Raw genomic sequence first — 25,906 nt, 5'->3', positions numbered from 1 at the left:
ATAAATATAAAATAATAAAATACATATCTTATATATTTTATATATTGTTTATATTATACAGATTGTTTATATCACATATGAATACATTATGTTATCCATAAATTTTGTGTATCCTTTATATATGTATTTATTGTATGTTATAATATTTTATTTATAATTATATATTAAACGTACACATTTGCATTTATATCTCCATTTTCCAATATGTTCCTACCCTTCACCTTCTAATAGAACCATGTCTTATAATTTGGGGGGAAAAAAAGAGGAAAAAATAGTTCAGCAAAACTTCCCAACGCATTAACATTATATGCGATGATCCACACCTCTGCAAAGAGAGCGGGGGAGTTTGTTCTCGTAGCTGTTCTTTGTGCTCACGCTTGGTCTTTTTATTTCACAGCATTCAGGGGTTTTGTTGTTGTTTTCTTTCCATTTACATAATTATAGTGATTGTGATTAGTTTTTCCATTTCATTTTGAATCAGTTCATATTCACTTGGAACAATCTTTCAAATAGCTGTTAATAGTTTGAGATTGCTTAGACTTCTTTGACGTTCACCTCATCCATCTACATAACTCTGTCTAGGTCCTAGTCCCAGTTATCTATCAGCTTCCAGGTCATTCTCCTTCCTTCCCCAAGAGCTCTGTGCCTGACTCTCAGTCTGCCCTTCCCTGCCAATCTCTGGCCTTAAAATTGGAGATCTAAGTGTACTGTTGATTTCTCCTCTAACAAACTGCCAGTTCATGGACTTCCCCAACTCCCATCATTTTGTTCCACTTAAGCTATACTTAAAAAGGGTCATACCCTTCCTGTCCTCTTACTCATAAATACTCTACCTGCATAATCTTAGGCATCTGTTGGCCCAGTGGACAGAGTGTTAGATCTGGAGTCAGGAAGGCCTGAGTTCAAATTCAGCCTCAAGTATGTACTAACTGTGTGATCCTGGACAAGTCACTTAATCTTTGTCCTAGATTCTGTATCTAAAAAGTAAGGATAATAATATCTACTTCTCAGGGTTGTTGTGAGGATAAAATAAGATAATCTTAATAATGTACTTTGTAAACCTTAAAACACTATATAAACACTAGCTATTATTATTCATAACCCTGAAATTACTCAATCTGACCACAATTTCCTATTTTTCCTTTGCCTTAACTCCTCCTAAACACACATTGACTTTCATTCACCCTACTCTTCTTTCCTCTCCCATTTTTTCACCCCAATGCTGACTTTACTGTCTTTTGTTCCCAATTCTGACTGCATAGTTCTGAGGTCTTAAAATTTTTTTGATCATTTTTATGTCCCTATCAGAAAACATTTTTGACCACAAACCTCTAAACACACATATATTTATATCTAAGTTTTATAAATGTGCCACTTTATTAATATGTGCATTATAAAGAATATAGAATAGGAAAGATGAGGCACAAATGAAATCTATTTTAAAATAATTCTGTACCTTAAACTTTTTGTTCTCACTAAATTATTACTTAGTATTTTTAGTGTGAGTAATATAATTAAATGTGCCTCAATATTTCTGAAAATCTTAGTTTAGCTTTTCCAGGTTAACCCCACTATCCACCCTCATGCAAGGGCAAGTTCTTAAACATGCATAACTGTCATTTTTTCTTACTTACTGTGAAATAATATTTGAGGAAGTTATGTAACTCGACTGAATCTATTATACATTTGTTATCTAAACTGCATGCTCAGGCATGTGTGGCAATCCTTTTATTTCCCTAATTAACTCTCCCACAGTGTCTGTTCTGTGATCCTCAGCATCTCTAGAGGAAAATTGATATTAAAAATATGGGGTTCTTGTATCAGGGAGATGCTTGGGGACATTAAAGGCATGGTGCATTTTCCCACATGCAGTTCAGTCCACTGTCTTCCTCTTCTTCTATTATGTTTCCAAGGCACTACAGACTTACAGTGACTGTCCAAGAGATGTGTACTGAAGGACAGTTACTTGCAACTGCATATCATGGTATAGACAATAAGCATTTGTCATTACCTTGAATAGTTGAGTGAACTCTCTTGAGGGACTGGGAATTTCATTGAGGAGATTAAACATTGTTAACTGGCTTGACGCAGTCAGTAAAATGTCACCCACAAACGGGAATATTTAGATCTCACCATCTATAGCAAGGGTTTTTAACGTGGGGTCCATGAGCTTGATTTTAAAAATATTTTGATAACTTAATTTCTATATAATTTGTTCCCTTTGTAATTCTAAGTATTATTTTATGCATTTCAAGTTATTATTCAGAGAAGGGGCCCGTAGGCTTCACCAGACTGTAAAAGATCCATGATAAAAAAAAAAAAAGGTTAAGAACCCTTAATACATGTGGAATGTTTTTCCATTTAGCCTCTGTCCTGAATGTTCTCTATGATAGTAGGGGAACACCTTCGACAAGCATGTAGTGGAGAACACTTTCAGTAAGTATGTATCTCTGTTTTGTGTACTGCTAGATACTAGCCCAATGATCCTGGAACAGTTTCTTTCTTACATCTATTTAAAACAAACAAACAATAATAACCTTTTTTTTTTAAGGGTTTTACAACCTTAAGAGATGCGTGGGATATGCCTTATTGGAGGAGAGTCTTTCAAGGCTTTGTTTTGCCCTACCAAATTAAATTCTTTGTCAATAAAGAAGCAATACGGCATCTTGCGCACCCTGCATTTTTCATTCAATACCTTGCAATGTTTGTCTCTAAAGATGTGTTCTTATGTAGAATTAATTTCTGAAAGCCTTACTTTTCCCTTCTAGCATACCTCAGAGATATTGAATGTTTGGTTCTAGACCACCCCAATAAAGTGAATATCCAAAAAAGTGAGTCACATGAATTTTTAAGTTTCCCAGTGCATATAAAAGTTATGTTTACATGATACTGTAGTTTATTAAGTAAGCAATAGTACCATGTCTAAAAAAATGTACATGCCTTAATTAAAAAATTCTTTACTGCTAAAAAATACTAACCATCATCTGACCCTTCAGCGAGCCACACATAACACTTTTGTTGGTGGAGGATCTTGCCTTGATGTAGATGGCTACTGGCTGATCCTTGTGGTGGCTGCTGAAGGTTGGCTATGGTAATTTCTCACAATAAGACAACAATGAAGTTTGCCTCATTGATTAACTCTTTCTTTCATTTATATACTTAGAGGTCATCGTAGGGTTATGAACTGGCCTAACTTCAACATTGTTGTATCTCAGGGAACAGGGAAGCCTGAGGAGAGGGAGAGAGAGATGGGAATAGCTGGTCGGAAGAGCAGTCAAAACACACACGACATTTAATGATTACTTTTGCCATCTTATATGAACGTGACTCACAGCACCCCAAAACAATAATAATATCAAACATCACCAATCATAATATATAATACATAGTATGCAATACAATACATAAATACATGTCATATACAATATATTATAATACATGTTATATAAATATGATATATAGTTATTATAATATACTAGATATAATAATAAAAAGTTTGAAATATTGTGAGAGAGAGAGAATTTTTCCATTGTTTATCATATCCACTGGTGGCAGGGGGAGTATACTTTTCTTGAAGGAAATATTTATTATGTAAAGGCATGAGGTGTTTGTGTAATCTACAAGCTTCTGACTGTAAAATATGTGTAAGTTTTCCTTATCAAGATTTTATACAATAGGCATAAGGGTTGGCAGTTATTGAAATATTTTTTCTGTAATATTAACATTTACGATTTTTGCTTATTCAGTAGCTTTTCCACTTTCAAATATCTTAAGAGTCTTCAAAGTTATGTCAGTTCCAAGCTAGACCTCTTCTGTGTATACTTAGTCAGAAGCTCTTCCCATCTTTGTTTTACTTATTATCACTTCTGTTTTGTCATGTTGCATGTATTGAGTCCAAATCTAGTAATTCTGTTATTGTTGGAGAAAATAGTTTGTTGTAGAAATATTAACTAATCTTTTCCCATTTTCAATTTTTGTTTTTTGTCCCCATTCCATTTCTTTTGAAAATTTTTTTGAAGACTTCTGGATTAATCGGTTTTCATGACAAGATTACTGCTAATTCCTTATTACTACCTCCACGGCTTTTTTAAAAAATATATACTTTTTTTTTTTCAACAAGCAAAAATATACATCTTTTTGTTCTATCCCAGGGCTCTTCCCAATTGGGAATGAAAGAAAAACAAAACCCCTGTTACAAACATGTACAGTCAAGCAAAACAAGTTTCTATATTGGCCAGATCCAAAAAAATAACTCATTCTGCACTTTGAGTCCTTCACCTTTCTATTAGGAAATGGGTAGTATGTTCCATCATCACTCACCTGGAACCATGGTTGGACATTATGCTGGTCAGAGTTCCTAATTCTGTCAAAGTTATCATTGTATATATTAATTGTTCTCCTAGTTCTATCCACTTCACCCTGTATCATGTTCGTGCAAATCTTCTCAGATTTCTCTTAAACCATTCCCTTTATCATTTCTTATAGCACAATAGCATTTCATCATATTTATGTCATAACTTGTTCATCCATTCCGCATTTATGGGAACCAGCTCAGATTCTCATTCTTAACCACCTCAAAACGAGCTCTAAATATTATTGTACATCTTTAGAGTTTATTTTGCTTAAGACTAATCTTTCCTTTATCTCTCTCTTACCTTCTCTCCAATTCACTTTCTCCCTCTCCCCTTTCCCTGCTTTCCTGGTGAGTGAAATGTATTTATATGTCCAACTCTGTGTTTATGTGTTTGTGTGTGTGTGTATGTATGTGTGTGTGTATGTGTGTATATGTATATATATTCTTCCCTCCTTTGACCAGTTCAGATGAGAGCAAGGTTCAAGTGAGTCACTCTCCCCACTACTTCCTCCTTATTTGGGTAGATGTCTACTTGCACATTCTGATTATGTGAAATAATTTTTCTTAACCCTTCTTTTCCCTACCTCCCCCCCCATCTCTTTCTCCTCCCCTCACTTTCTATTCTTTTAAGATCCGCAAAATATAACAGAACCACTGCTAGGCCTTGTCTAATTATGACCCCTGATGATAGGGTTCATGTATCACTCCATATTAAATGTGAGCAATTTATCATTATTTAGTCCTTTATCATTATTCATGTCTACCTTTTTTTGTTTCTCTTAAATCCTATGCTTGAACTCCAAAGTTTCTACATCAGGAATGCTTGCAAGCCCTCTATTTCATTAAGGTGTCATTTTTTTGCCCTGTAGGATTAGACTCAGCATTGCTTGGGTAAGTTATTCATGCTTGTAAGCCTAGATCCTTTACCTTCATATTCCCACTTCTCTGCTTCTTTATAGTAGTGGCTATTAAACCATGTGTAATTTCAACTAGATCCTTGGTAGTTGAATTCTTTCTTTCTGTTTGCAGTATTTTTTCTTTGATCTGGAAGTTCAGGATTTTGTCTGTAGCATTCCTGGGAGTTTTCAATTTGGGACTGCTTTCAGAAGGAGACCAGTGGATTCTATTTCCACTTTACCCTCTGTTTCTGAGAGATGTGGGCAGTTTTCTTTTAAGATTTCTTGAAATATGAAGTCTTAATACACCTAGGTCTATAACCTGGAACTGGTAGTGGGCAATGACGCTCCTAGTTGGCACCTGCTCCCATGGTAGTGTCCTGGTATGGGCCTGTGGGTGCCCTGTTATGGGTCTAGGCTCTCTTCTGGCTCTAGTGCATGACTTCTCTTATGGCCATCACCTTTCCTAATGTTCATAGACCTCCCTGTCTCTTTTCCTATGCTGACCTGGGCTGGAAAAATGACTTAATGGGGTTTTTTCTTGGATTTCCCCACAAGGGTGCCTTATGTGTTTTCTAGATCTGTTTGAAGAAGTTTAGGGTAAAGGGAAGTTTACTGTTCTTCTTCCTGCTACTCTGCCATCTTAGCTCTGTCTCTCCTCCATGGCTTTTTTCTGTTTTATGAATATTACTCATAATTCTCCATCTTCTTTTTATATAAGATTTAGGAAATGAGTTTCTACCTTTAATTCTTGTTGACATTAGCTGACATAGCTCTCTCAGTAGAAAGTGTTTACTGCCTGTGGCAGTTTCTAGGTTCTGTTGGCTTTATTGTGGCAATTGATTGAAACTGATTGTTTCCTTAGGAAAGTTATAGTCCAAGTTGATATCTATTTCTTTATCCATTTCCATTTTTCAGTGTCGACAACTTCTTAAAATAAATCTGGTTGAAGCTTTTAAATTATAATAATGTCTTCTACTTAGGTAATTCTATCATTCTATCATTGTTCCGCACCAAAGAAAGTGGACAGCCATTGCGGACAAGCAGTGGTTCAGAAATTATTGACGCAAATAACTAATCATTTCTTGTTCATTGATAGAATGACTTTAGGTTTTTGCATCTCACTCAGTGCTCACCATATTTAGGACCTTGAACTTCCCTTGAACTTTCCCATATGACCAAGTATTCTAGAGATTTATTAGCCTGAGGCATCAACCCATCCCAGTATTCCTTTCAACTGGCCTTTCATTATGGCCCCACCCTAGACCACTCACTTCTTAAAGAGGCCTATTCACTGAATGGGACTTCCCTCACTCAAACTGAGAACCTGAAAAGGCCTTGGCCTAAAAAGGGCCAAGGTCTTCCACTGCATCCCATTGCATCTCTAGTCATCCTGATTAATATCAGGCTACTGGACCCAGAAGGCTGTGGAAGAGAAAGTTGAGGCTGGTGACCTTGCACAGCCCTCCCTCATTCAAATCAAAGTCAACTGCAGGTCATGTCATTTCCTTGACGGCATGGTCCTCTTCAAAAACAAAGGACAAACACACACACACACACACACACACACACACACACACACACACACCCCCTAGACCACTACTCCTTAAATCCATTTAGACCCCTTCCATTTGGCCCATGTCCTTGGTGTTTGCCTGGGGCACCCTGCCCTTCTAGGTCCTTCTCTGCTACCTCCCAGTCACCCCAGAATACTTGGCCACTCCTAGATCCTTTCCATAGTCTTTCCGTATATAAGGTCCATCTCGTCCCCTCATTAAACTGCTCAGATTCTTTAAGAGTTCGGCCAATGCTCAGATTCAATCTGGCCTACTTGTCAATGCAAGTGTCACAAATATGTCAGGTTCTTAAAATTTCACCCACCCCAACCAGTGTTATAATAAACTTTGTCTTTGAGTGAAAGAAGGCTTGGGTAGAATTCATTCAAGGAAGGACCTGCATCGCTTGCCCTTGAATTCTGGGGTCCCAACACCCCAAAACTCAACACTGTGACAGATCACACAGGGGAGATTTTAGCTCAAAGGAAAATATACAAATCATTGTTCACAAGTAAAGAAATTAGCTCCCTTGGAGAATTACTTTCTGTGATGAACTTGGTTTTTTTTAATTGTTAATTTTTAATTAATTCACTTTTAACATTCATTTTTTTTATATTTGACTTCTAAACTCTCTCCCTTCCTGTCACCTCTCTTGTATCCACTGAGACAGTAAGCAATATGATCTCAATAATACATGTAAAGACAAGCAACACCCATTTCCATATGAGCTAGGCTGCAAAAAAATGCAATATAAAGGCAGTGAAAAAGTAGGCTTCAGTCTGGATCCAAGGAAGAAGAACTTACTTTTAATAAGTTTTGAGCATATGGAAAATCCCATACCTACCCAGCACAAAGGTGGAGAAATAACAGAATTCATCCGAGGGTCTTCTCAGACCATTTTTGTCGGGTTATCTTCAAACTCCTGGTTAAGCAAGAACAGCAAAAGAGAGAGTCTGTGCCTCTCAGGCCTCTGAAGGAGTCAAGGAGAAAAAGGGATTTTTAAAAATTTCAGCTGACTTAGAGTGTGAACTTCTTCCAACCCATCTCTAAGCCCACTTTCAGAGGAACAGAGAATATTCTTAGAGCTTTTCTCCAAACCAAAAAAAACAACACAAAACAAAACAACAATGTGAGCATTTATAGAGCACTTTAAGCTTTGCAAAGTGCTTTACAAGTATCTCATTTGATCCTCACAACCCTCAACCACTCTTCCCATTAACAAAAAAAAAAACCTGCCTCTGCAGTTTTGTATATTTTTACAAACTGCATAGATATGTTTCTAAACATAACTCTTTTGTCTCATGAAGTTTTCATTTACGATTTCTTGAAATATGCTCTGGTAAACCAGGCTTTGATAAAGTACACTGGAATTCAAATGGAGTCACTTGACTATGCCTTTAAATCCAAATCACTGTGACTCTCACTTATTGGCCAAGAACAGGTCCCAGCCCAAGTCTCACTTGCTCTTTGTTTGGGTTTTGATGGCTCAGAGTGAGTGTAAATAGCAGTTGTTTCTGTTCTGGCCAGAAACTCTGAGGTCTTCCTCTCTCAGACTGATTCTTCTGTAAAATCAAACTAGGTCATCTTTTGCCTCAAGTCTTACCTAGCTTTTAATCACCAACTGGATGCTGCTTCAGACAAACTGAGACCTGGGAAAGAACTTAGCTTTGTCAACCACTGCTAAGTTTATTCTTAGAAAGACAAACAAAATTAGGCTGAATGTGAGTGTTTATTAGTCTCAAAGCTTGCAGAACATACATACAGAGATACACATGGGAGCTCATCATAGACAATGAACTCAAGGATGGACAGACAAAAAAGATCTTATATCTTCAAAGCAATTCCTTCTCAACCCCCCCCAGTCCCTCCCCTGCCACACACACTTCTTGGCTCAGAAAGCCTAGGTCATCCAAAATTATTGTCTCCAGATGTGTTAGCCATGATATGAGAAAGGAATTCATGTTTTAGGCCTTTTTCAGGTCTTGGGGGTTCAAAATAGGAGCTTAAAGAATGCTTGTGGAGTAACTGACTCAGCTGTTTGTGACTTCCAAGTCTGTATCTCTGATCCTAATCCAAATTACAATCTATCAACTATTTATTAGAGATCTCTACTTGGATGATTCACAGTCACTTTAAAATGTGTGTGGGAGAAGGTTCAGGAAGGATAAAGCCAAGATGGTGGAGAAAAGGCAGCAACTTGCCTGAGCTCTCCCCAAAATCCCTCCAAACACCTTTCAGGAATACCATAAAATAACTCCTGGAATAGCAGAACTCACAAAAGGATGGGATGAATAAATTTTCAAGTTGTAAACAACTTAGAAGGTCAGCAGGAAAGATCTGTTACACCTGAGTGGGAATGGAGCCCAGTTCAGCCCAGGCCATACCAGCACAGACACAGGCGCAGGTCTTTGGAGTCACTGAAGTAGCAGTGGCAATATTTGCATCTGGAGCTTTCATCCCACAGACAGTAAGGGGGTCAGAAGGAGATTACAGGGGTTTCTTTGCTAGCACTGAGGCATGACTCTGTTGCTTTGCCCATACTCAGATCTGGATCCTAGTCCTGGGTTGCACTGGGAGGAGCACTAGCACATGAGACCTTCCTGCTGCAGTAGAAAGGGGACCCTCATCACAATTCCAGGGCAAAAAAGAGTGCTTGTAGTCCCTCACAGACCAGAGCAAAGATGAAGGCTTGGAATACAACATTCTGGAGGACAAAGGAGCCAGGACTACAACCAAGAATCACCTACCTAGCAAACAGCAAAATTCTTCAGTGAAATTCAGTGAAATAGAGGACTTTCAAGTATTCTTGATGAAAAGATCAGAGCTGAATAGGAAATGTGACTTTCAAATATGCTTCAAGAGAAGCATAAAAAGGTAAACAGGAAAGGGAAATCATAAGGGACTTAATAAGGTTAAACTGCTCACATTTCTACATGGGAAGATGATAACTGTAACATAAGAATTTTCTCATTAATTGGGGCAGTTAGAAGGAGTATATATAGAGAAGTCACATGTATGAGTTGAATATGAAGGGAAGATATATAAAAAAATAAAATTAAGGGATGAGAGAGGAATGTACTGGGAGAAAGGGAAAGGAAGAGGTAGAATGCGGTAAATCTCACATAAGAGAGACAAGATAAAGCTTTTATAGTGGAGGGGAAGAGAGGAGAAGTAAGAGTGAGTGAACCTTACTCTCATCAGAATTGGTTCAAAAAGGGAATAACATATACACTCAATTGGATACAGAAATCTATCTTATCCTACAGCAAAGTAGGAGGGGAAGAGGATAAGAGGAAGGAAGTGTTTGTTGGAGTACAGGGGGGGTGTTGTTGGTGGTGGTGGTGGTGACAGAAAGGAGGGCAGATTAGGGGAAGAAGCAGTTAGAAGCTAAACACTTCTGAGAAGGGACAGGGTGAAAGGAGAGAATAGAATAAATGGAGAGGGGGCAAATAGGATGGTGGAAATTCAGTTAGCAATAATAACTGTGAAAAAATTCTGAAGCAAGTTTCTTTGATAAAAGCCTCATTCCTCAAACATAGAGAACTGAGTCAAATTTATAAAACTAAGAGCCATTCCCCAATTGATAAATGATCAAAAGATATTAACAGTTTTTAGGTGAAGTAATCGAAGCTATCTATACCCATATGAAAAAATGCTCTCACTATTGCTTGGAGAAATGCAAATTAAAACAATTCTGAAGTACTACCTTATACTGTTTAGCTTGGCTAATAGGACAGAAAAAGAAAACGACAAATGGAAGGGATGTGGGAAAAACAAGATATTAATGCACTGTGGGTGGAGTGGTGAACTGATTTAACCATTCTGGAGAGCAATAATCCCAAAGGACTATAAAACCATGCATACCCTTTGATCTGGCAATACCACTACTAGGTCTGTATCCCAAATGATAAAAAACATAAAGTAAAAGGACCTCTTTATACAAAAATATTTATAGCAGCATTTTCTGGCAACAATTGGAAACTGAGGGGATGAACATCAAATGGGGAATGGCTGAACAAACTGTGCTATACGATTGTGATGGAATACTATTGTGCTATAAGAAATGATGAGCAGGATGATTGCAGAAAAACCTGGAAAGACTTGAATGAGCTGATGCAAAGTGAAATGTACTGCGTACAAAGTAACAGCAACATTATAAGATGATCAGCTGTGAATGATTTAGCTATCCTCAGCAATACAATAATCCAAGACAACTCTGAAGGACTTTTGTTAAAAAATGCTATCCATCCCCAGAGAAAGAGCTGATGGTGTCTGAGTACAGATTGAAGCATACTTTTTACTTTATTTTTCCTGAGGTAGTTTTTTGTCTGTTTTCTTTCACAACATGACTATTATGGAAATGTATTGCATGACTACACATGTATAATCTATGTCAAATTGCTTGCTTTCTCAGTGAGGACAGTTGGGGAATTTAGAACTCAAAGTTTTAAAAATGAATGTTAAATATTGTTTAAAAAATGTAACTGGGGAAAATAAAATACTAAATAATTTTTTGAAAAAATTAAAATGTCCCAAAGCAAACATGTTATCTTCCTTTCCTCCTGGCTACCTCCAAAACCCCAGATTGCCTTTTTCCTTTGGGAGATCAGTGGTCCCATCATTTTCTTAATCATCCATACCTGAAACTGTAAAGTGACATATACTCCTCTTTCATCCTACGTTAGTCATCAGGGTCCAGCCTTTTCTTCCTTCAAAATGTTGTTAATATTCCTCTCTATTCCCATTGCCATTATCCTTTATCAATGTGTCACTGCTCAGGTTACTGTGACACCTTCTTCTGGCCTCCCTGATTCCCATCTCTCCCAACCTGAATCCACCTTGCGCATCTCCTACCAGAATAAACTTCCCTAAAACTTCACTTTCATCATGTTACTCCTTTGCTCAAGGACATACAATGATTCCCTACCCTCTACTGTAATAGCAAAAATCCTGTTTCTGATTTTCAAGGGTCTCCATGATCTGATTTCACCTGAACTATAATGAACATTATATCATACTCTTAGAGGCAGCTACGTGGCTCAGTGGGTAGAGCACTGTGCCTGGAGTCAGAAAGTTTAAATCCAGCCTCAGATGCTTATTAGCCTGGGCAAATCACTTAACCTCTGTTTGCCTTAGTCCACTGGAGAAGGAAATAGCAAAACCACTACAGCTTCTTCACCAAGAAAACCCCTTGGACAGCATAGTTCATAGGACCACAAAGAGTGAGATTCAATTGAATGACTAAAAAACAAATTCTTCAGCATACCCTCTTCCTTTGTCAGGTTAAGTCATGATTTCTCTCCTCTATTTTTCTGTATTCCTATCTTTGAAAACCCTCTTCAGAGTTGGCATTCAATTTAGACTAAAGACCTAGGTACAAATACCAGCTCTACCACTAGCTACCTGTGGGACTTAGGCAAAGTCATTAACCTTCCTGGCTAGTTTAATAATCTATAAAATAAAGATGCTGGACTACGATGACTTCTCAGGCCTCTTTCCTTGGGAGAATAGACTTTAATTCTTTTCTTTGTATCTCCAGCACCCTGTACATAGTAAGTACTTAAATGTATACTGAAAATGAAGTCCATGGGGGAAGAAAAACCATTAAGAAGGAAGAAAAACTAATGGAAGGAAGGGAAAAAAGGAAAAGAACAAGAAAACAGTAAGAGGAATTGGTTAATATAGAAACCCAAAGAAGACTGATAGGAAAACTGCAGCAATAAGAACATTGATGAGCAAAGAGAAGTGAAAGAAAATGTCAAACACCAAGATTCTTATATTTGGATCATCCATCACCAGTGGAATTTGCCATTGCTTTCTTTCCCTAAACCTAACATCTACCCTGATTGAACATAAACTCCTTGAGGGCAAGGACTTTCATTTTGGGTCCTGAAGTCCCTAGTACCTACTACAAAACTTCAAACATAATAGGTTCTTAATAAATTGCTTGGGGATTAATTCCTCAGGGTAGCTTCCAAAGACATTCCTGGGCTGGAGAAAAAATCCTCCTTATATTCCATCCTTTCCTTCACCACAGCACATAACCCTACTTCCTACGTGTTCTTCTCATGTTCATTTTCTGCATGTTCTTTCCCAGGATCCTGATTGTTGAACTCCCTTCACTCAAACTCTCCTTTTTACTTTCATGATTTTTAGGGAATTTAAACATTTCATGGCTTATGGTCAGGAATATCCAAATTTTCTTCCCAGAAATTGTTTAAAGACCACCACCAGAATGGCCTGTCATTTGTGGGTGTATTGCCAAGGCAACATTCACAGCACTGGCAGTGACTATGATATGCAGGTGTGGTTCTCAATCACAAAGTGTAACAGACTCCTTATAGAAGGCAGAAGAAAAACGTTTATTTAGACACGTGGAAGCCAAATCCTAGAATCAAAGAGCAAAATCAGTCATAGTGACGAAGAAGTCAATACAGGTTATCACCAAAGGGGGCAAAACCATTCCTAAGCCTCCCCTTCCCCTGCTGGGACCTTCCTACAAACACAAGCCTAAGCTGTGCGTGTCTGCCTGTGTACTTCCCAGCTCTGACTAGCCTGACCAACTTTCTCCCCGCTTTGCTCCCCGCTTCCTGCTCCACCACATGTGACTTAGGCTTCTATGTGATTTAAGTAGATCACATGGGTCTATTAATGAACGGGAAAGATTTTCTCGTTTAAATTACCATTACAGAGGGTAAGACTTAGGACTTCACCTATCTTCTCAGTTTCTTCACAAAAGGTTTAATACTATTAAGACATAAAAGAAGGAGCCAGAGATGAAAGAAATTTGACTTTATTACACCATGTTCACAGAAGGTAAAAACATTCCTTTTAAAGGCTTTGTGATAAGTCCAGTGTGAGCAAGACAAGTATTGGGCTTACCCATGGACCTTCATAATTGTTCTAGCCTCAGTATATGCTAGTCACGGACATAGAATAAATCCAATTGCTAGAATCCTTATCAGAACTTTCCAGGTCAGTCTAGAAAGACAATACAAAGAAAGAGGCACCAACCCAAAGCAAGGCAAAGGAAGCAGATAAATTCTGGAGTTGAAGAGGGGTATTACTGATAAGCCACGTAGATTTATGGTTCTTTAAGACATGTTGATCATTCTAATGTGCCTTCAATGGAGGACAGGATGCTCCATGACTTAATCTGGACAACTTCAGAGGAGTGGGGAAGAGCCAGTCTGTGACCTCTGATCCTCATCCCCAATGACCCTCAGTATACCCAGGCTATTCAAATCTTCTTGTCTTGGTGAACACACACTCATCTTTCTGGACATCCATCCATCATCTTACCCAGGAAAAGCCAACTAGATTCAGGAATTCTCGAGGAATATAGGACTTTTCTCCTGCATGGCTCTTCCTCTACCACTATGTTGCAATAGAAAAAAAAAAAAAAACCAGCCTAAAAATCCCTGCAAGAGAATAGGCTGATCCAGACCTCCACATCCTCTGTTTCTCTCACTGACCTAACACTTCCATGATGCTGCTTCCTTTTGGTTTCTGGACTATCAAGTTCTCTCTTTTGAAGCAATTCATCACATTCCCCCTTCCAGTGGTCATTCTTATTAGATGAAATGATGCTGTCATCACTGTCTTGGGCTGTTCATGTTTTTTTTAAAACTAAAATTAGAGCCAGTGCTTTCCAGGAAAGCTTCAGGTTTGTCTCCAGAGCCAAATACTCAGCTCTGTCCCTCTGGAGAAAGATGACAGACACAGAATATAAATTTCTCCCACTCTATCCTATTTGACTAGAGATAACAGGCACAGAATGGGAGCCAAATAAAAATTTGAATATGTGTGCCGAGTAGTGTTTACCTTAGGAACAGGGAGGACTTACCATAGAATTCTTCTCTGAGGGGGTCACTACAGAGTACACCTGCTGTTCTCCCTGTTGCCCCCAGACTCTGAAGAAGATGGAGGAAGGTCTTTTCACAGCTTGAAGCTAACTCAGCTTATCTGGACAAAATGTTCCTACCTGCAAAGTCTGAAGCAATTTCTTCAAAGTAGAGGACTGCTGAGACAGGGAAGACCAACTCCAAATAAAAGCTCTTCTGCTAATCTGGCTATGTCGAAATTGCAAACCATTTCTAGCCTGTGTGAGTTCTCTGGTGACTCATAAGACGAGAACTTCGAGAAAAACTTTCTCCACACTGAGAACATTTATAAGGCCTCTCTCCAGTGTGGGTTCTCAGATGTCGAATCCGATTGGAGCTGTGAGAAAAACTGTCCCCACATTCATGACAGGTATAGGGTTTCTCTCCTGTGTGGATTCTCTGGTGCCTAATGAGGTTGGAGCTGTGAGAGAAGTTTTCCCCACAGAGAGGACATTTGTAAGGTTTTTCTCCTGTGTGTATTCTCTGGTGTCTGGTGAGATGCATACCCTGCCTGAAGCTTTTCCCACATGTCAAACATTTAAAGAGTTTCTTCTCTCCTCTCTGGGTTCCATGATTTGTGATGAATGTTGTACTGTTACTTACTGTTCCCCCACATTCAGAGAAAGGGTAAAATCTCTCTCTCTCATGGGTTCTCTCATGTATGACAAGATGTGAACTTCGAGAGAAACCTTTCCCACATTCAGAGCATTTATAGGGTCTCTCTCCTGTGTGAATTCTCTGGTGCCTAATGAGGTTAGAACTATGAGAAAAAATTTCTCCACATTCAGGGCACTTGTAGGGTTTCTCACCAGTATGGGTTCTCTGATGCCTGTGAAGGTTTGAGTTGCAAGAGAAGCTTTTCCCACACACATTACACTGATACGGCTTCTCACCTGTATGAGTACGCTGGTGTCTAGTCAGGTGTGTGTTCTGACTGAAGCTTTTTCCACACTCAAGGCACTTGTGGGCTTCTTCTCCCAGATGTACTCTATGAGGTGGAATAAAATGTGGGTTCCCACTGAAAATTTCCCCACACTCTAAACCCATACAGAGTTTCTCTGTTGTATGGGTTCTCTGGTGTCTAATGAGATTTGAGTTGTTAGAGAAATTTTTTTCACACACAGGACATTTATATAATTTCTCTCCTGGTTGAGGTTTCTTTGGTCTTATCAATTCACTGCAACCCAATGCCCAAGCTATGGGTTTTCCCAATCTCTCCTCTGGGGAAGGATTCCACTGTCCTTCTGATTTTCCCTGCTCAGGACTCCAAGGAACCTCTATTTCTGAATGTCCTGAGGGTATTTCTTGAGGTTGCTCTTCATCAAAGTGTTCAGAAGGAGAATTCTCTTCCTTGTTTTCTTTCTTCTCTTCTGTTGGGATAAAGGAAAAAACCCAAAGAAAGTTTCATCCTGAGACCACAGGGAAAGAAAGTCACTGAAACATATCCATCAGAAATATTCTGAACAAATAACATATATATATATATATATATATATATATATATATATATATATATATATATATTTCAACTTCCAACTTCCTAAGGGGTTCGCATTAAAAATTCCAGGAAAGACTCTTGATAGAAATCATTATATGTAAAAACAAACTAAGTGTTAACCAATTAGGATCCATTTAATGGGAATGATATTAAGCGAATTAACACCCACGCCAGCCTCACACTTAATTTTAAAGAGATAATTTCTCCTTTCCAGGCTTAAGCCCTTATGGATAACATACAGGAGATGCAGAGTGGACAGAGTACACAGAATTATGTTGTCAGGTAACTAATTTCTTTTCAGTAGCAGCATAATGGTCTAACCATCGAAATTCCCTAGGAATGAAGCTCCAGGAAGCTTTCCCATTTGTGAAGCTACTCCTTTTTATTCCTTACCTGTATAAGGGATTCTGGAGCTCCCTTGCTCCTTCACACTCTGGAGATTGGGATCCCATAACTTTTCCTCTTGTTCTATTTGGGTCACTGGATCTTGATTGGGAATCTGAGATTCTGTTGAAACAACATGCAAAATCAGTTCTTTTCTCTAACTCTTCAGAGTTAGTACAAAGTAGACAGGTATCTAAGGTACCTCTGAGAAATTTAGTTTATACTAGAGAACACTGACTGGGATTCCCCATTATATATACCATAATCTCCTTTCTGTTGAATTTCAAGGCTTTCAAAGCACTAAATATGTGTAAACTACATGTCAAAGTACAGAGAAATGAAAATAAAAGCACATGGGGGAAGATGATGAAAAAGTAATTGAGGCAAAAAAAGAAAAGTTTTACCCTGGTATGACAGGGTAGTAGACAGACTAGAATATTTTCATTTACTGGTAACAGTAGTGTGATGGCCAGTATCTTTAAGAGCTAGATTAAAAAAATATAAAATAACCTTGGTAAGAGTGTAAACTGAAAGCTGAATAAATATACAAAAGAGACAGTACAGAGAGAAAAACTCACTGTACAAAATGCAAGGTAATTGATTTTGTCCAAGGATGGCACCCCCAAAAAATTATCTGGGGCTCACAGCAAACACAGTAAAAAAAGAATTATCACAGGAATGCTGTTTAAAAAACAACATGAAGTTAGCTGCCACGATATAAAAATTGGATTATGATGTGAAGAAATACAGAATGTGGTATTCTATTTTGCTACAAGAAATAATGAGCAGGATGCTTTCAGAAAACCCAGGAAAGACTTACATGAACTGATGCAAAGTAAAGTGAGGAGAATACTGTACACACTAACAGCAATACTGTATGATGAGCAACTATGAATGATGCAACTATTCTCAGCAATACAATGATCCTAGTTAATCCCGAAGGATTTATGATGAAAAATACCATCCACCTCCAGAGAAAGAACTGATGGAATATAAAAGCAGATGGAAACATACTTTTTAAATTTATTTTTATTGGGGTTTTTTTGGGGGGAGAGGTCTGTTTTTTTTTTTTGTAATATGGCTAATATGGAAATGTTTTGTACAACTACACACGTATAATCTATATCAAACTATATCAAATCTATATCAAAAGCAGGGGGAGGGAAGGGAGACAATTTGTAAATCAAAATTTTTAAAATTTATGTTAAAAAGTTTTTATGTGTAACTGAGAAAATTAATTAAAGAATAGGTTTCATTTAAAAAAAACAAGCAACATAGAATGAATCCCTCCAATTTTTATCACTGCCTAGGTTTATGTTTAGAGTACTGTGTTCAATGTTGAACTCCACAGTGAAATAAAGAAGACCCAAAGGAAAACAACCAAAATTGCGGGCCACAGGTACTCTCAAGAACTATTCATCTAAAGATGTGGTTCATTTTAAGCAAGACTGACACATTAAAATAAATTAAGGAGTAATACTTCACTTTACTGAAAAAAATCACCACAAAATTCCTGTTAAAAAATTCCCCATCAGCACATTCAAGGTGTAGATTAAGAACATAGTAATGCATAACATGAGGCACACCTGTATTTAATCTAGCTGGGAAAAGATGCAGAGAAGATATTTTATATTTCTTCACATTTAGAGGGGATATTAAATAATTTATTTAACAGAATTTCAACTTCCCTTGTCCCCTATAACCATGCTTACATAGTAAAGAAAAGGCCAGGGCTGAAATCCACAACATCCCATCAACCTTTGTTATAACAGTGGCAAGAATATAAGTGTGGACACTCTTCCTCCAAAGTCAACTGGGATGTTATGGAAATCAGAATAAACAAAGACAGAGCCATAACCTAGTGGCCTAAGTTCTTTCTATTGCCATGACATTCTACTCAATGCAGTTCTCCCAATCTCCAATTTTATCCCCAGCTCTAAAGAACATTGGCTGCATGTTTTAATGTCAGGAAGGATTTCCCTAGCAATGAGGCATAACGTAGAAGAATGCAGAAACAATTTTGAAAGGTAAGCTCGTATAATGAAGATGAGAACTAGATGTGGAATCAGGAAGAACCTGGGTAAAAATTCTGCCTCTGACATCTACTAGCTAGATGTGTGGGCAAGGGCAAGTCACTTGACCTGCCAAGGTATATTTCAGCTGAAAAATGAGGACAATAATACTGGGTACAGAGCAATGGCTCTGAAATCGGAGGATCTGAGTCTCTGATAACTTACTACATGTGTGGTAGACCCAAGTTCAATTCTGGCCTCAGACCCTCCTTCGCTGTGGGACCCTAGGCAAGTCTTAAATTGTCTACCTCACTTTCATCATCCGTAAAATGGGGATAATAATAATACCTTACACTGTTGTTGGGAAGATCAAATGAAATACTTGTAAAGCACTTGGCAAACCTTAAAGCATTCTATAAATGCTAGCTTATTATTATTATCAATGTATTATTTATAATCTATTATACTATTAAGTAATAATTAACAGATTATTATATTATTATTTCCTAAGATCTAACAGATAGCATGTGGAAGAGCCAATATTCTAATCTAGGTCCTACTACTAAGGCTCTTTCTACTGCACTAGGCTGTAGCTGCCACACAAAAGCCAAGGTTACAAGAGTCCATCTGGTCTTGTAATTCCTTTGGATTAGATATACCCTACACCAGGACTACAAATATGGTTCAGTGTTCCTAACCTTAGGCTCTGGAATCTGCAGCACGGAGGGCCCAAGCCAAAGGGAGATTAGTTTGGTTCCCCCCTCTACCTGACCCCCTCCTGTACCATATGGAACTTATAAAAGTGACCTGGTTATCCAAGGGACAGATACTACTGTCAGATATCCACAGGTTTTATTACTGGGTAAGAAGTTCTTACCTAATGCAACCACATTCTCATAATTCTCCTGTATGGCTTCCCTGGAAAGGACCTTCTTACTGGCTTCCTGATGCCCCCATTCCTCCTGAGAGAGGTACACTGCCACATCCTCAAAGGTCACAGGCAACTGAAATAGCACAAAGATTCCTTCTCAACACTAAGAATACAAGAATTGAAACATAAAAGGAAAACTAGGGACACTGAGAGCGCGATCTATATAGGAATCATACAAGGTCTATGCTTGCCATGTGGAGGCAACAAATGAAACAGAGAAGGGATGCCCTAATACAGAATTTCTGCACATGACTTGATGGGGAGACGCTGAAATGAGAACCTTCAGGCAGAACAATGGGAATGGCCGTATCACCTGGGACCCTGCTGTCTCTTTGTCTTCGGTGCCTTCTGCCTTTGAAGGAAGGAGAGAAACCCAGGGAGTAGACGGTGCTGAAGGAGACAAATTGAAAGGATCAGAAGAGTGTTCGTGTTCCTGTTCTGACACTATGCTACTCACTACAAAGAACTGATTTCTCCCCCACTCTCAGTTCCTGCTGAGCTGATGTTCTAGAAAGAAGACAAGCAAAGGCACACGCATAGCAAATTGGTTCCAAATAGTGGACTGGTTCCAAATTGTGTTCCAATTGGTTTCAAAAAGTGAAGGAAAACTTTCAGAATTTCCTACAGGTCCTGTACTCCCTTTCTTTCTATTTACTCAGCCTACAAGTCTCCATGAAACACAGCTTCCCTTTTGTCATAGAAAAAGGGATCCTAGGGCAATTCCATCCCTTCCCATGCTGCTAGGGATAAAAACCAAAAACTATTACAGCTGTGGTCACTCAGATCCTCAAATGAAACCTTCAAACTCCTGCTTGAGTTTATATTGACTATAGGAACTTGTTCTTTTCTGCAACCCATTCCCCCCTAGTCAAAGAGAGACACTATCAATGTTTACCCCTCTTAGGGGGACCCATAAGCTGTTAGTGGTTACTTTTTCTAACATCCCTCCCCTCAAGGGAGCTCTCTCCCCAGATGAGTCTCTGCTCCTCACCCCTCTCCTTTAGGGGTTGGGGTCCCCCTTTAGGGCAAGGGCCCAGCAGGTCCTGTAGTCCAAGGCAAGGGCTCTGCTCAGTCTCCGATGGCTCCAGCTTGAAGATCGGTGGTTCCTGTGCTGCTTCCAGGGGTGAGGTCTCCTCCAAAGGAACTGCCTGTCCCCGCCCATGGATTGTGACCTGGGAACCAGCCCAGATCATTCATCACCACAACAGGGCCCAGTGGCAAGTGGTATCACTATTGGATTCTGAGGAAAAATCCTTAATAATAAACTACAGGGCATACTTCACGACAAGAAAGGATGATGATTTGAAGGTTTTTTGACTCTCAAGTGTATTGGAAAACCACTGAAACAGACCTGGCCCCAGTGTAGAGGTACTATGTCATTTTACTCTACACTGTTCTCATTCAAACCCTCCACAACCCCACTGGCTGCTCCCATTCTATCTTCCTCAGTAATTAACTGTCAACCTGTGTAGCCTTGAAAGCTAGTGAGTCTGAAATGACAAACTTGCTTTCCAGGTTAACAGACCAATTGAGAACGAATGCTGCAAAAGAGAAAAGGGGCCAGGGCATCAATGCTTGGCATAATGGAAAGAGCAATGATCTTAAGCCAAAAGAATTAGGTTTGTGTTCCAGCTCTGCTACATATTAGCTGGGTATAATCATTGTCAAGTCAGAGTCAGTCAGACCTCTCTGAACTTTGGTTTCCTCATCTGTAAAACTGGCCTTCTTATGCAATCTATACCCCAGGACTGTTGTAAGGGAGGTGCTTTAAACCTTCCTAGTCTTGCACAGAGGTGTGCCACCCCAAGTACTGCCTTCCTCCAGCCTGATTCCCAGGAGTCCCTCCTGCTCCTGAGGAGCTGAAGTCATCATTCAGCTCAGGGTCTAGCTTCAGTTCAGGAGGAGGCCCTACTCAAGGTTTCCTGCCTTTCTCTTTAGATAGGTTCCTGAAGAGAAATGTGGAAGAAAAACCAGCTTCTCCCTAGGAAACCTTCCGGTACAATGTAAATATCAGTGACTCATAAGCAGTAATGCTTTCTAGGTCTGTCGGCTGAAAGCCACCAGGGCTAATGTAACGAACAAAAACCTCACATTTACACAATAAGGTTTAAAACTCAGTAACCCAGCAAGGTAGACAGCAAAAGCATATCCCCCAAGATGCTTTACAGATGAAGAAATTTCAGATGTTTAACAACTTGTCAGGGCTGGGAAGCGACTCCAGGTTTTCTGACTCCTAAGACCAGCGCTCATTGCACTACACAATGTTCTCTCTAATGTGACTTCCTGGGGAAATCAGACTGCCTTATGGCCCAATCTCTTATACTTTGTCAAGTCATACAAGAGCTTTCTCTCACCTGCTGCCTGCATCTCGCCTGTTCTCTTTGCAGTTCCTCCACAAGAGTCACTGCCTCTTCCCCACTCTCTGGATGTTGCTCCCGTACCCGGGTCTGGATATCCCCAGGAAGGATGGTCAGAAATTGCTCCAGCACCAGCAGCTCTAGGATCTGCTCCTTGGAGTGTATCTCTGGCCTCAACCAACGGTGGCAAAGCTCTTGGAGCTGGATGAAAGCCTGTCTTGGCCCAGTTGCCTGATGGTAGCGGAAATGCCTGAAGCACTGGTGGGAGGTCTCAGGGCTTGTTCCATGATCCTGTACAGAGATTTCCTGCCCCCAAGTACAGTCTTCCTCCAGCTTGACTATCAGGAGCCCCTCCTGCTCCTGAGGAGCTGAAGCCTGGCAGCCCACAGCTGAAGTCATCATTCAGCTTAGGGTCTAGCCTCAGGCCCTACTCAGTTTCCTGCCTGTTCTCTCCAGATCAGCTTCTGGACAGGAATGTTCAAGAAAAGCCTTGCTTCTCCCCAGGAACCCTAAAGGAAAGTGAAAACTGTAAGAAAATGACATGCAGACTCCCCTCTCCTCCTGTCCCAGTTATGGCCTGGCACACTGTCAGCCCAGGCCCCAAATAAGCTGCTCTTCTTTCTGGTACAGTGAGAAGACTGTACCCTTTACCTCAAGCGCCCTGGGTTCTGGAGCCAGAGGCTGTGCCCACTCTACCTTCAGTGCTCCCCAAACCTCCACTTGGGACATCAGTTTAACAAAAAAAAGGATTAAAAGTCTCTCGCTTGGTGCGCCTGGGCTGGGGCTGGAGGAACCCGGAAAAGACAAAAGCTTCTTCCAGGCAGGAGTTTAAATGGGCTCTTATTGTTATTAATGAGTGCCCTCACGGGGTGTTCCTCTCCCAGCAAACGAGAGTCTCCGTGGCACTGGGTACAAGAGATGGGGTGAAGGAGCTCTGGGTAGGGCGGCCCCAAAGATACTCCCCACATCGTGGTGACCTCCCGGGCCTCCCCCAATCAGCGGTGCCCTCCCCAACCTCCGCCCCCCCCAGCAGTGGTGGCCTCCCTGGCCACCCCCCATATCAGAGAGTACTCCCTCCCCTCCCCAGCAGTGGTGACCTCCCGGGCCTTCCCCAATCAGCGGTGCCCTCCCCAACCTCCGCCCCCCCCCAGCAGTGGTGGCCTCCCTGACCACCCCCCCACATGAGAGAGTACTCCCTCTCGCTCCCCAGCAGCGGTGCCCTCCTCGACCTCCGCCCCCCCCAGCCGTGGTGGCCTCCCCGGCCACCCCCCCATAGCAGAGGGTACTCCCCAGCCTCCCTCCCAGCCGTGGTGGCCTCCCCGGCCACCCCCCCATAGCAGAGGGTACTCCCCAGCCTCCCTCCCAGCAGTGGTGGCCTCCCTGGCCACCCCCCATATCAGAGAGTACTCCCTCCCCTCCCCAGCAGCGGTGCCCTCCCCGACCTCCGCCCCCCCCCCAGCAGTGGTGGCCTCCCCGGCCACCCCCCCATAGCAGAGGGTACTCCCCAGCCTCCCTCCCAGCAGCGGTGCCCTCCCCGACCTCCGCCCCCCCAATCAGTGGTGCCCTCCCCGACCTCCGCCCCCCCCCCCAGCAGTGGTGGCCTCCCCGGCCTTCCCCCATCGGGGTGTACTCGCTGACCTCCCCCAATCAGTGGTGTCTTCCCTGACCCTCCGCCCCCCCAAATAATGGCCTCCCCTCCCCCCATCAGTGATGCCCTCCCCCTCGCTTCATCATCAGAAAACTGCCCCTCCCACCCCAGCGTCCCCTTCCCCCTCCTCCACAACGGCCTGGGGAGGAGAGCGGGCCACCCGCCGCCGTTCTCCGTCCCGCCTCGCCTAGGCCCCGGAAGCACGGCCCAGAGAAGAGCAACCGAGCTATCCCCAGCCGCTAGGGACTCACCCACTCGGGCCGGGCCCGGGAAGAGCCTCTCTTCTTCAGACTCCCACTCAGCTCCCTGGCCGGAAATTCAGCCAAGCCACTCAGAAGCGCTTCTAATTCGAACGGCGCATGTTCGGAGCGAACCTCTAGAACTACATTTCCCGAAGGCGCCAGCGGCGAACGTGTAGACTCATTTAAATCACGTGTCTCTTTGTCCGTTTCGGTGGCCAACGGGAGAGGGAGATTTTGCTCGCCGGGCGTGTGTGGGAGGGAGGGATTCCGGTCGGACCAATCAGAGAAGACGAAGGGGGAGCGTCTGGGTGACGAGCACCACGAAGGCGGGTAGAGCGGGGTTCCGGTAGCAAATGGGTAGGGGGAAAGAGAGGGGTAAGGGTAGGAGGCGGTGGGAGCGACTGGGGCAGGGACTGGACCGAGGTACCGGCAGGCGATTGGAAGCCAGAGACGCCGGGTAACTGATGGTGAGGGGGAGAAGAAGGAGCCCAGCACGGCCGAGCAGAGGCCCTGTGGTCTGCACGTGCCGCCAGGGAGGACCCTTCGCTTCTCACCTAGTGCCGGAAGGGCAGGGCGAGACTGGTCCCTTTACCCGCTGTCTTCCATAGCCACCTGCGCGCCGCCAGTAGCGTCCTGTGCAGTCCGAGAGCGCGGCTGGTGCCGAGGCTGCTGACGTTGCGAACTGCCCTTAAGGGGCTGGGGGCGGTGGGCCCGCGATCCGACCGGGCACTCCCAGGGAGAGGAATCTTTCCCCGTAAGCCTGGTTGCCTCCTCTGCAGTCTCTGCCTCGGAGAGCTGCCTGGGGGGCTCCGGAGCTGAAGCTCCTTGCTAAACCCAGCAGCTTGCGTTCCACCGGGAGACAGCATAATAAATGCCAGGTGATTTCAAGAGGACTTCCGACTGCCAGTAATTGGGAGCATCGGGAAAGGCGGAATCTGAGCAGTTCTTGGGAGGACTCTAGGGGGAGGTGAGGAGAGGGCGCCTTCTGGACCTCTGGGACCTCCTCTGCAGAGGCGGGGCGACTTAATGTTGCGTGGGAGCCGGCGGGTAGCGCGCTGTTGTGGTAGAACCGGAGGTGTATGAAGGTGGGTGAACTGAACAGGTGGAAGGGAGACCGGAGCCGGATCGTGGAGGGCTGTAGAGGCCTAGGGTTAGTGTTTTATGCTAGAGGCAGAAGGGAGCTACTGAGAGTTTGTAAGCAGAACGTGACATGAGAGTCAGATTGGTGTTTAAGGATTTCAGTTTGGCATTTGTGTGGAGGATGAATTGGAGAGGAAAGAGACGAGAGGCAGAGACCAGTTAGAAGACTGTGTAGTCTAGGTAGGAAGTGATGAGGCCCTGAACTAGGGTCTGTGAAAAGATGTTGTGAAGATATTGAAAAGACATCCAATCGATAAACATGTATGAAGTGTTTCCTGCGTGCCAGAGTTGGGCTAAGCACTGGGAGTACAAGAAGGGGCCAAAGATGGCACGTACCTGCCGGGAGCTTACAGTCTAATCAAGATATGGAGGTTGAAGCAAAGGAAAGAGTGTTGGATGATTAAAGGCTACAAACCTGGATGACTAGAAGCATGGTGATGTCAGCAGATTTGGCAAAACTTAGAGTAGGGATAGGTTTTGGGGGGGAAAAACCAATCGATTCCCTTTTGGATATGTTGTCTAATATAAGAAAAACTATAAGCATAATTGACCATATTAATGGCAAGATTAATAAAAACCATATAATTATATCAGAAGATCCTGAAAAAAACTTGACAAAATTTAATACCCATTTCTGTTAAGAAATAATGGAAAGGATAGGAATAAAGGGACCTATCTAAAGACACAAGCCAAATGATATATAATAAAGCTAGAGGTCTTTCCAATAAATTCAGGGGTAAGGCAAATTATCACCATTATCATCTAATCTATTCCTCAAAATGCAAACTATAGAATTAGGGCAAGAAAAAGAAATTGAGGGATGTAGCATTGGAAAAAGAGGGAAAAAAACCTCATTTTCACAGCTAATATGATGATCTCTCTAGAGAACCCGAAAGAGTCAATTAAAAATTAAAACAAATTTGACAAAGTTGTAGGTTGTAAAATTCTTCATAAGTCATCAGCATTTCTGTACAGTACCCCCCAAAAAAAGCAAAACCCCCAAAA

General features: G+C 41.6%; 1 protein-coding gene across 1 annotated transcript in view; it reads right to left on the bottom strand.

Annotated features, from left to right (window-relative positions):
- ZNF263 (zinc finger protein 263) overlaps positions 1-25,232 on the bottom strand; it is a 70,876-nt gene extending 45,644 nt beyond the window's left edge. The window contains exons 1-7 of the mRNA XM_072605999.1: positions 23,771-25,232; positions 21,869-22,380; positions 20,506-20,686; positions 19,828-19,904; positions 19,461-19,587; positions 16,581-16,694; positions 14,904-16,059 (exon numbers count right to left, since the gene is read on the bottom strand). Coding sequence (XP_072462100.1) covers positions 14,904-16,059; positions 16,581-16,694; positions 19,461-19,587; positions 19,828-19,904; positions 20,506-20,686; positions 21,869-22,273 — 2,060 coding nt within the window. The 5' untranslated portion in view covers positions 22,274-22,380; positions 23,771-25,232. The remainder of the gene's footprint in view (positions 1-14,903; positions 16,060-16,580; positions 16,695-19,460; positions 19,588-19,827; positions 19,905-20,505; positions 20,687-21,868; positions 22,381-23,770) is intronic.
- Between the last annotated feature and the right edge of the window lie 674 nt (positions 25,233-25,906).

This window comes from Notamacropus eugenii, chromosome 1, assembly GCF_028372415.1.
Source record: "Notamacropus eugenii isolate mMacEug1 chromosome 1, mMacEug1.pri_v2, whole genome shotgun sequence".
NCBI lineage: Eukaryota > Metazoa > Chordata > Mammalia > Diprotodontia > Macropodidae > Notamacropus > Notamacropus eugenii.
The sequence above is the reverse complement of the archived record's forward strand: the minus strand, read 5'-3'. Positions and strand labels throughout refer to the sequence as shown.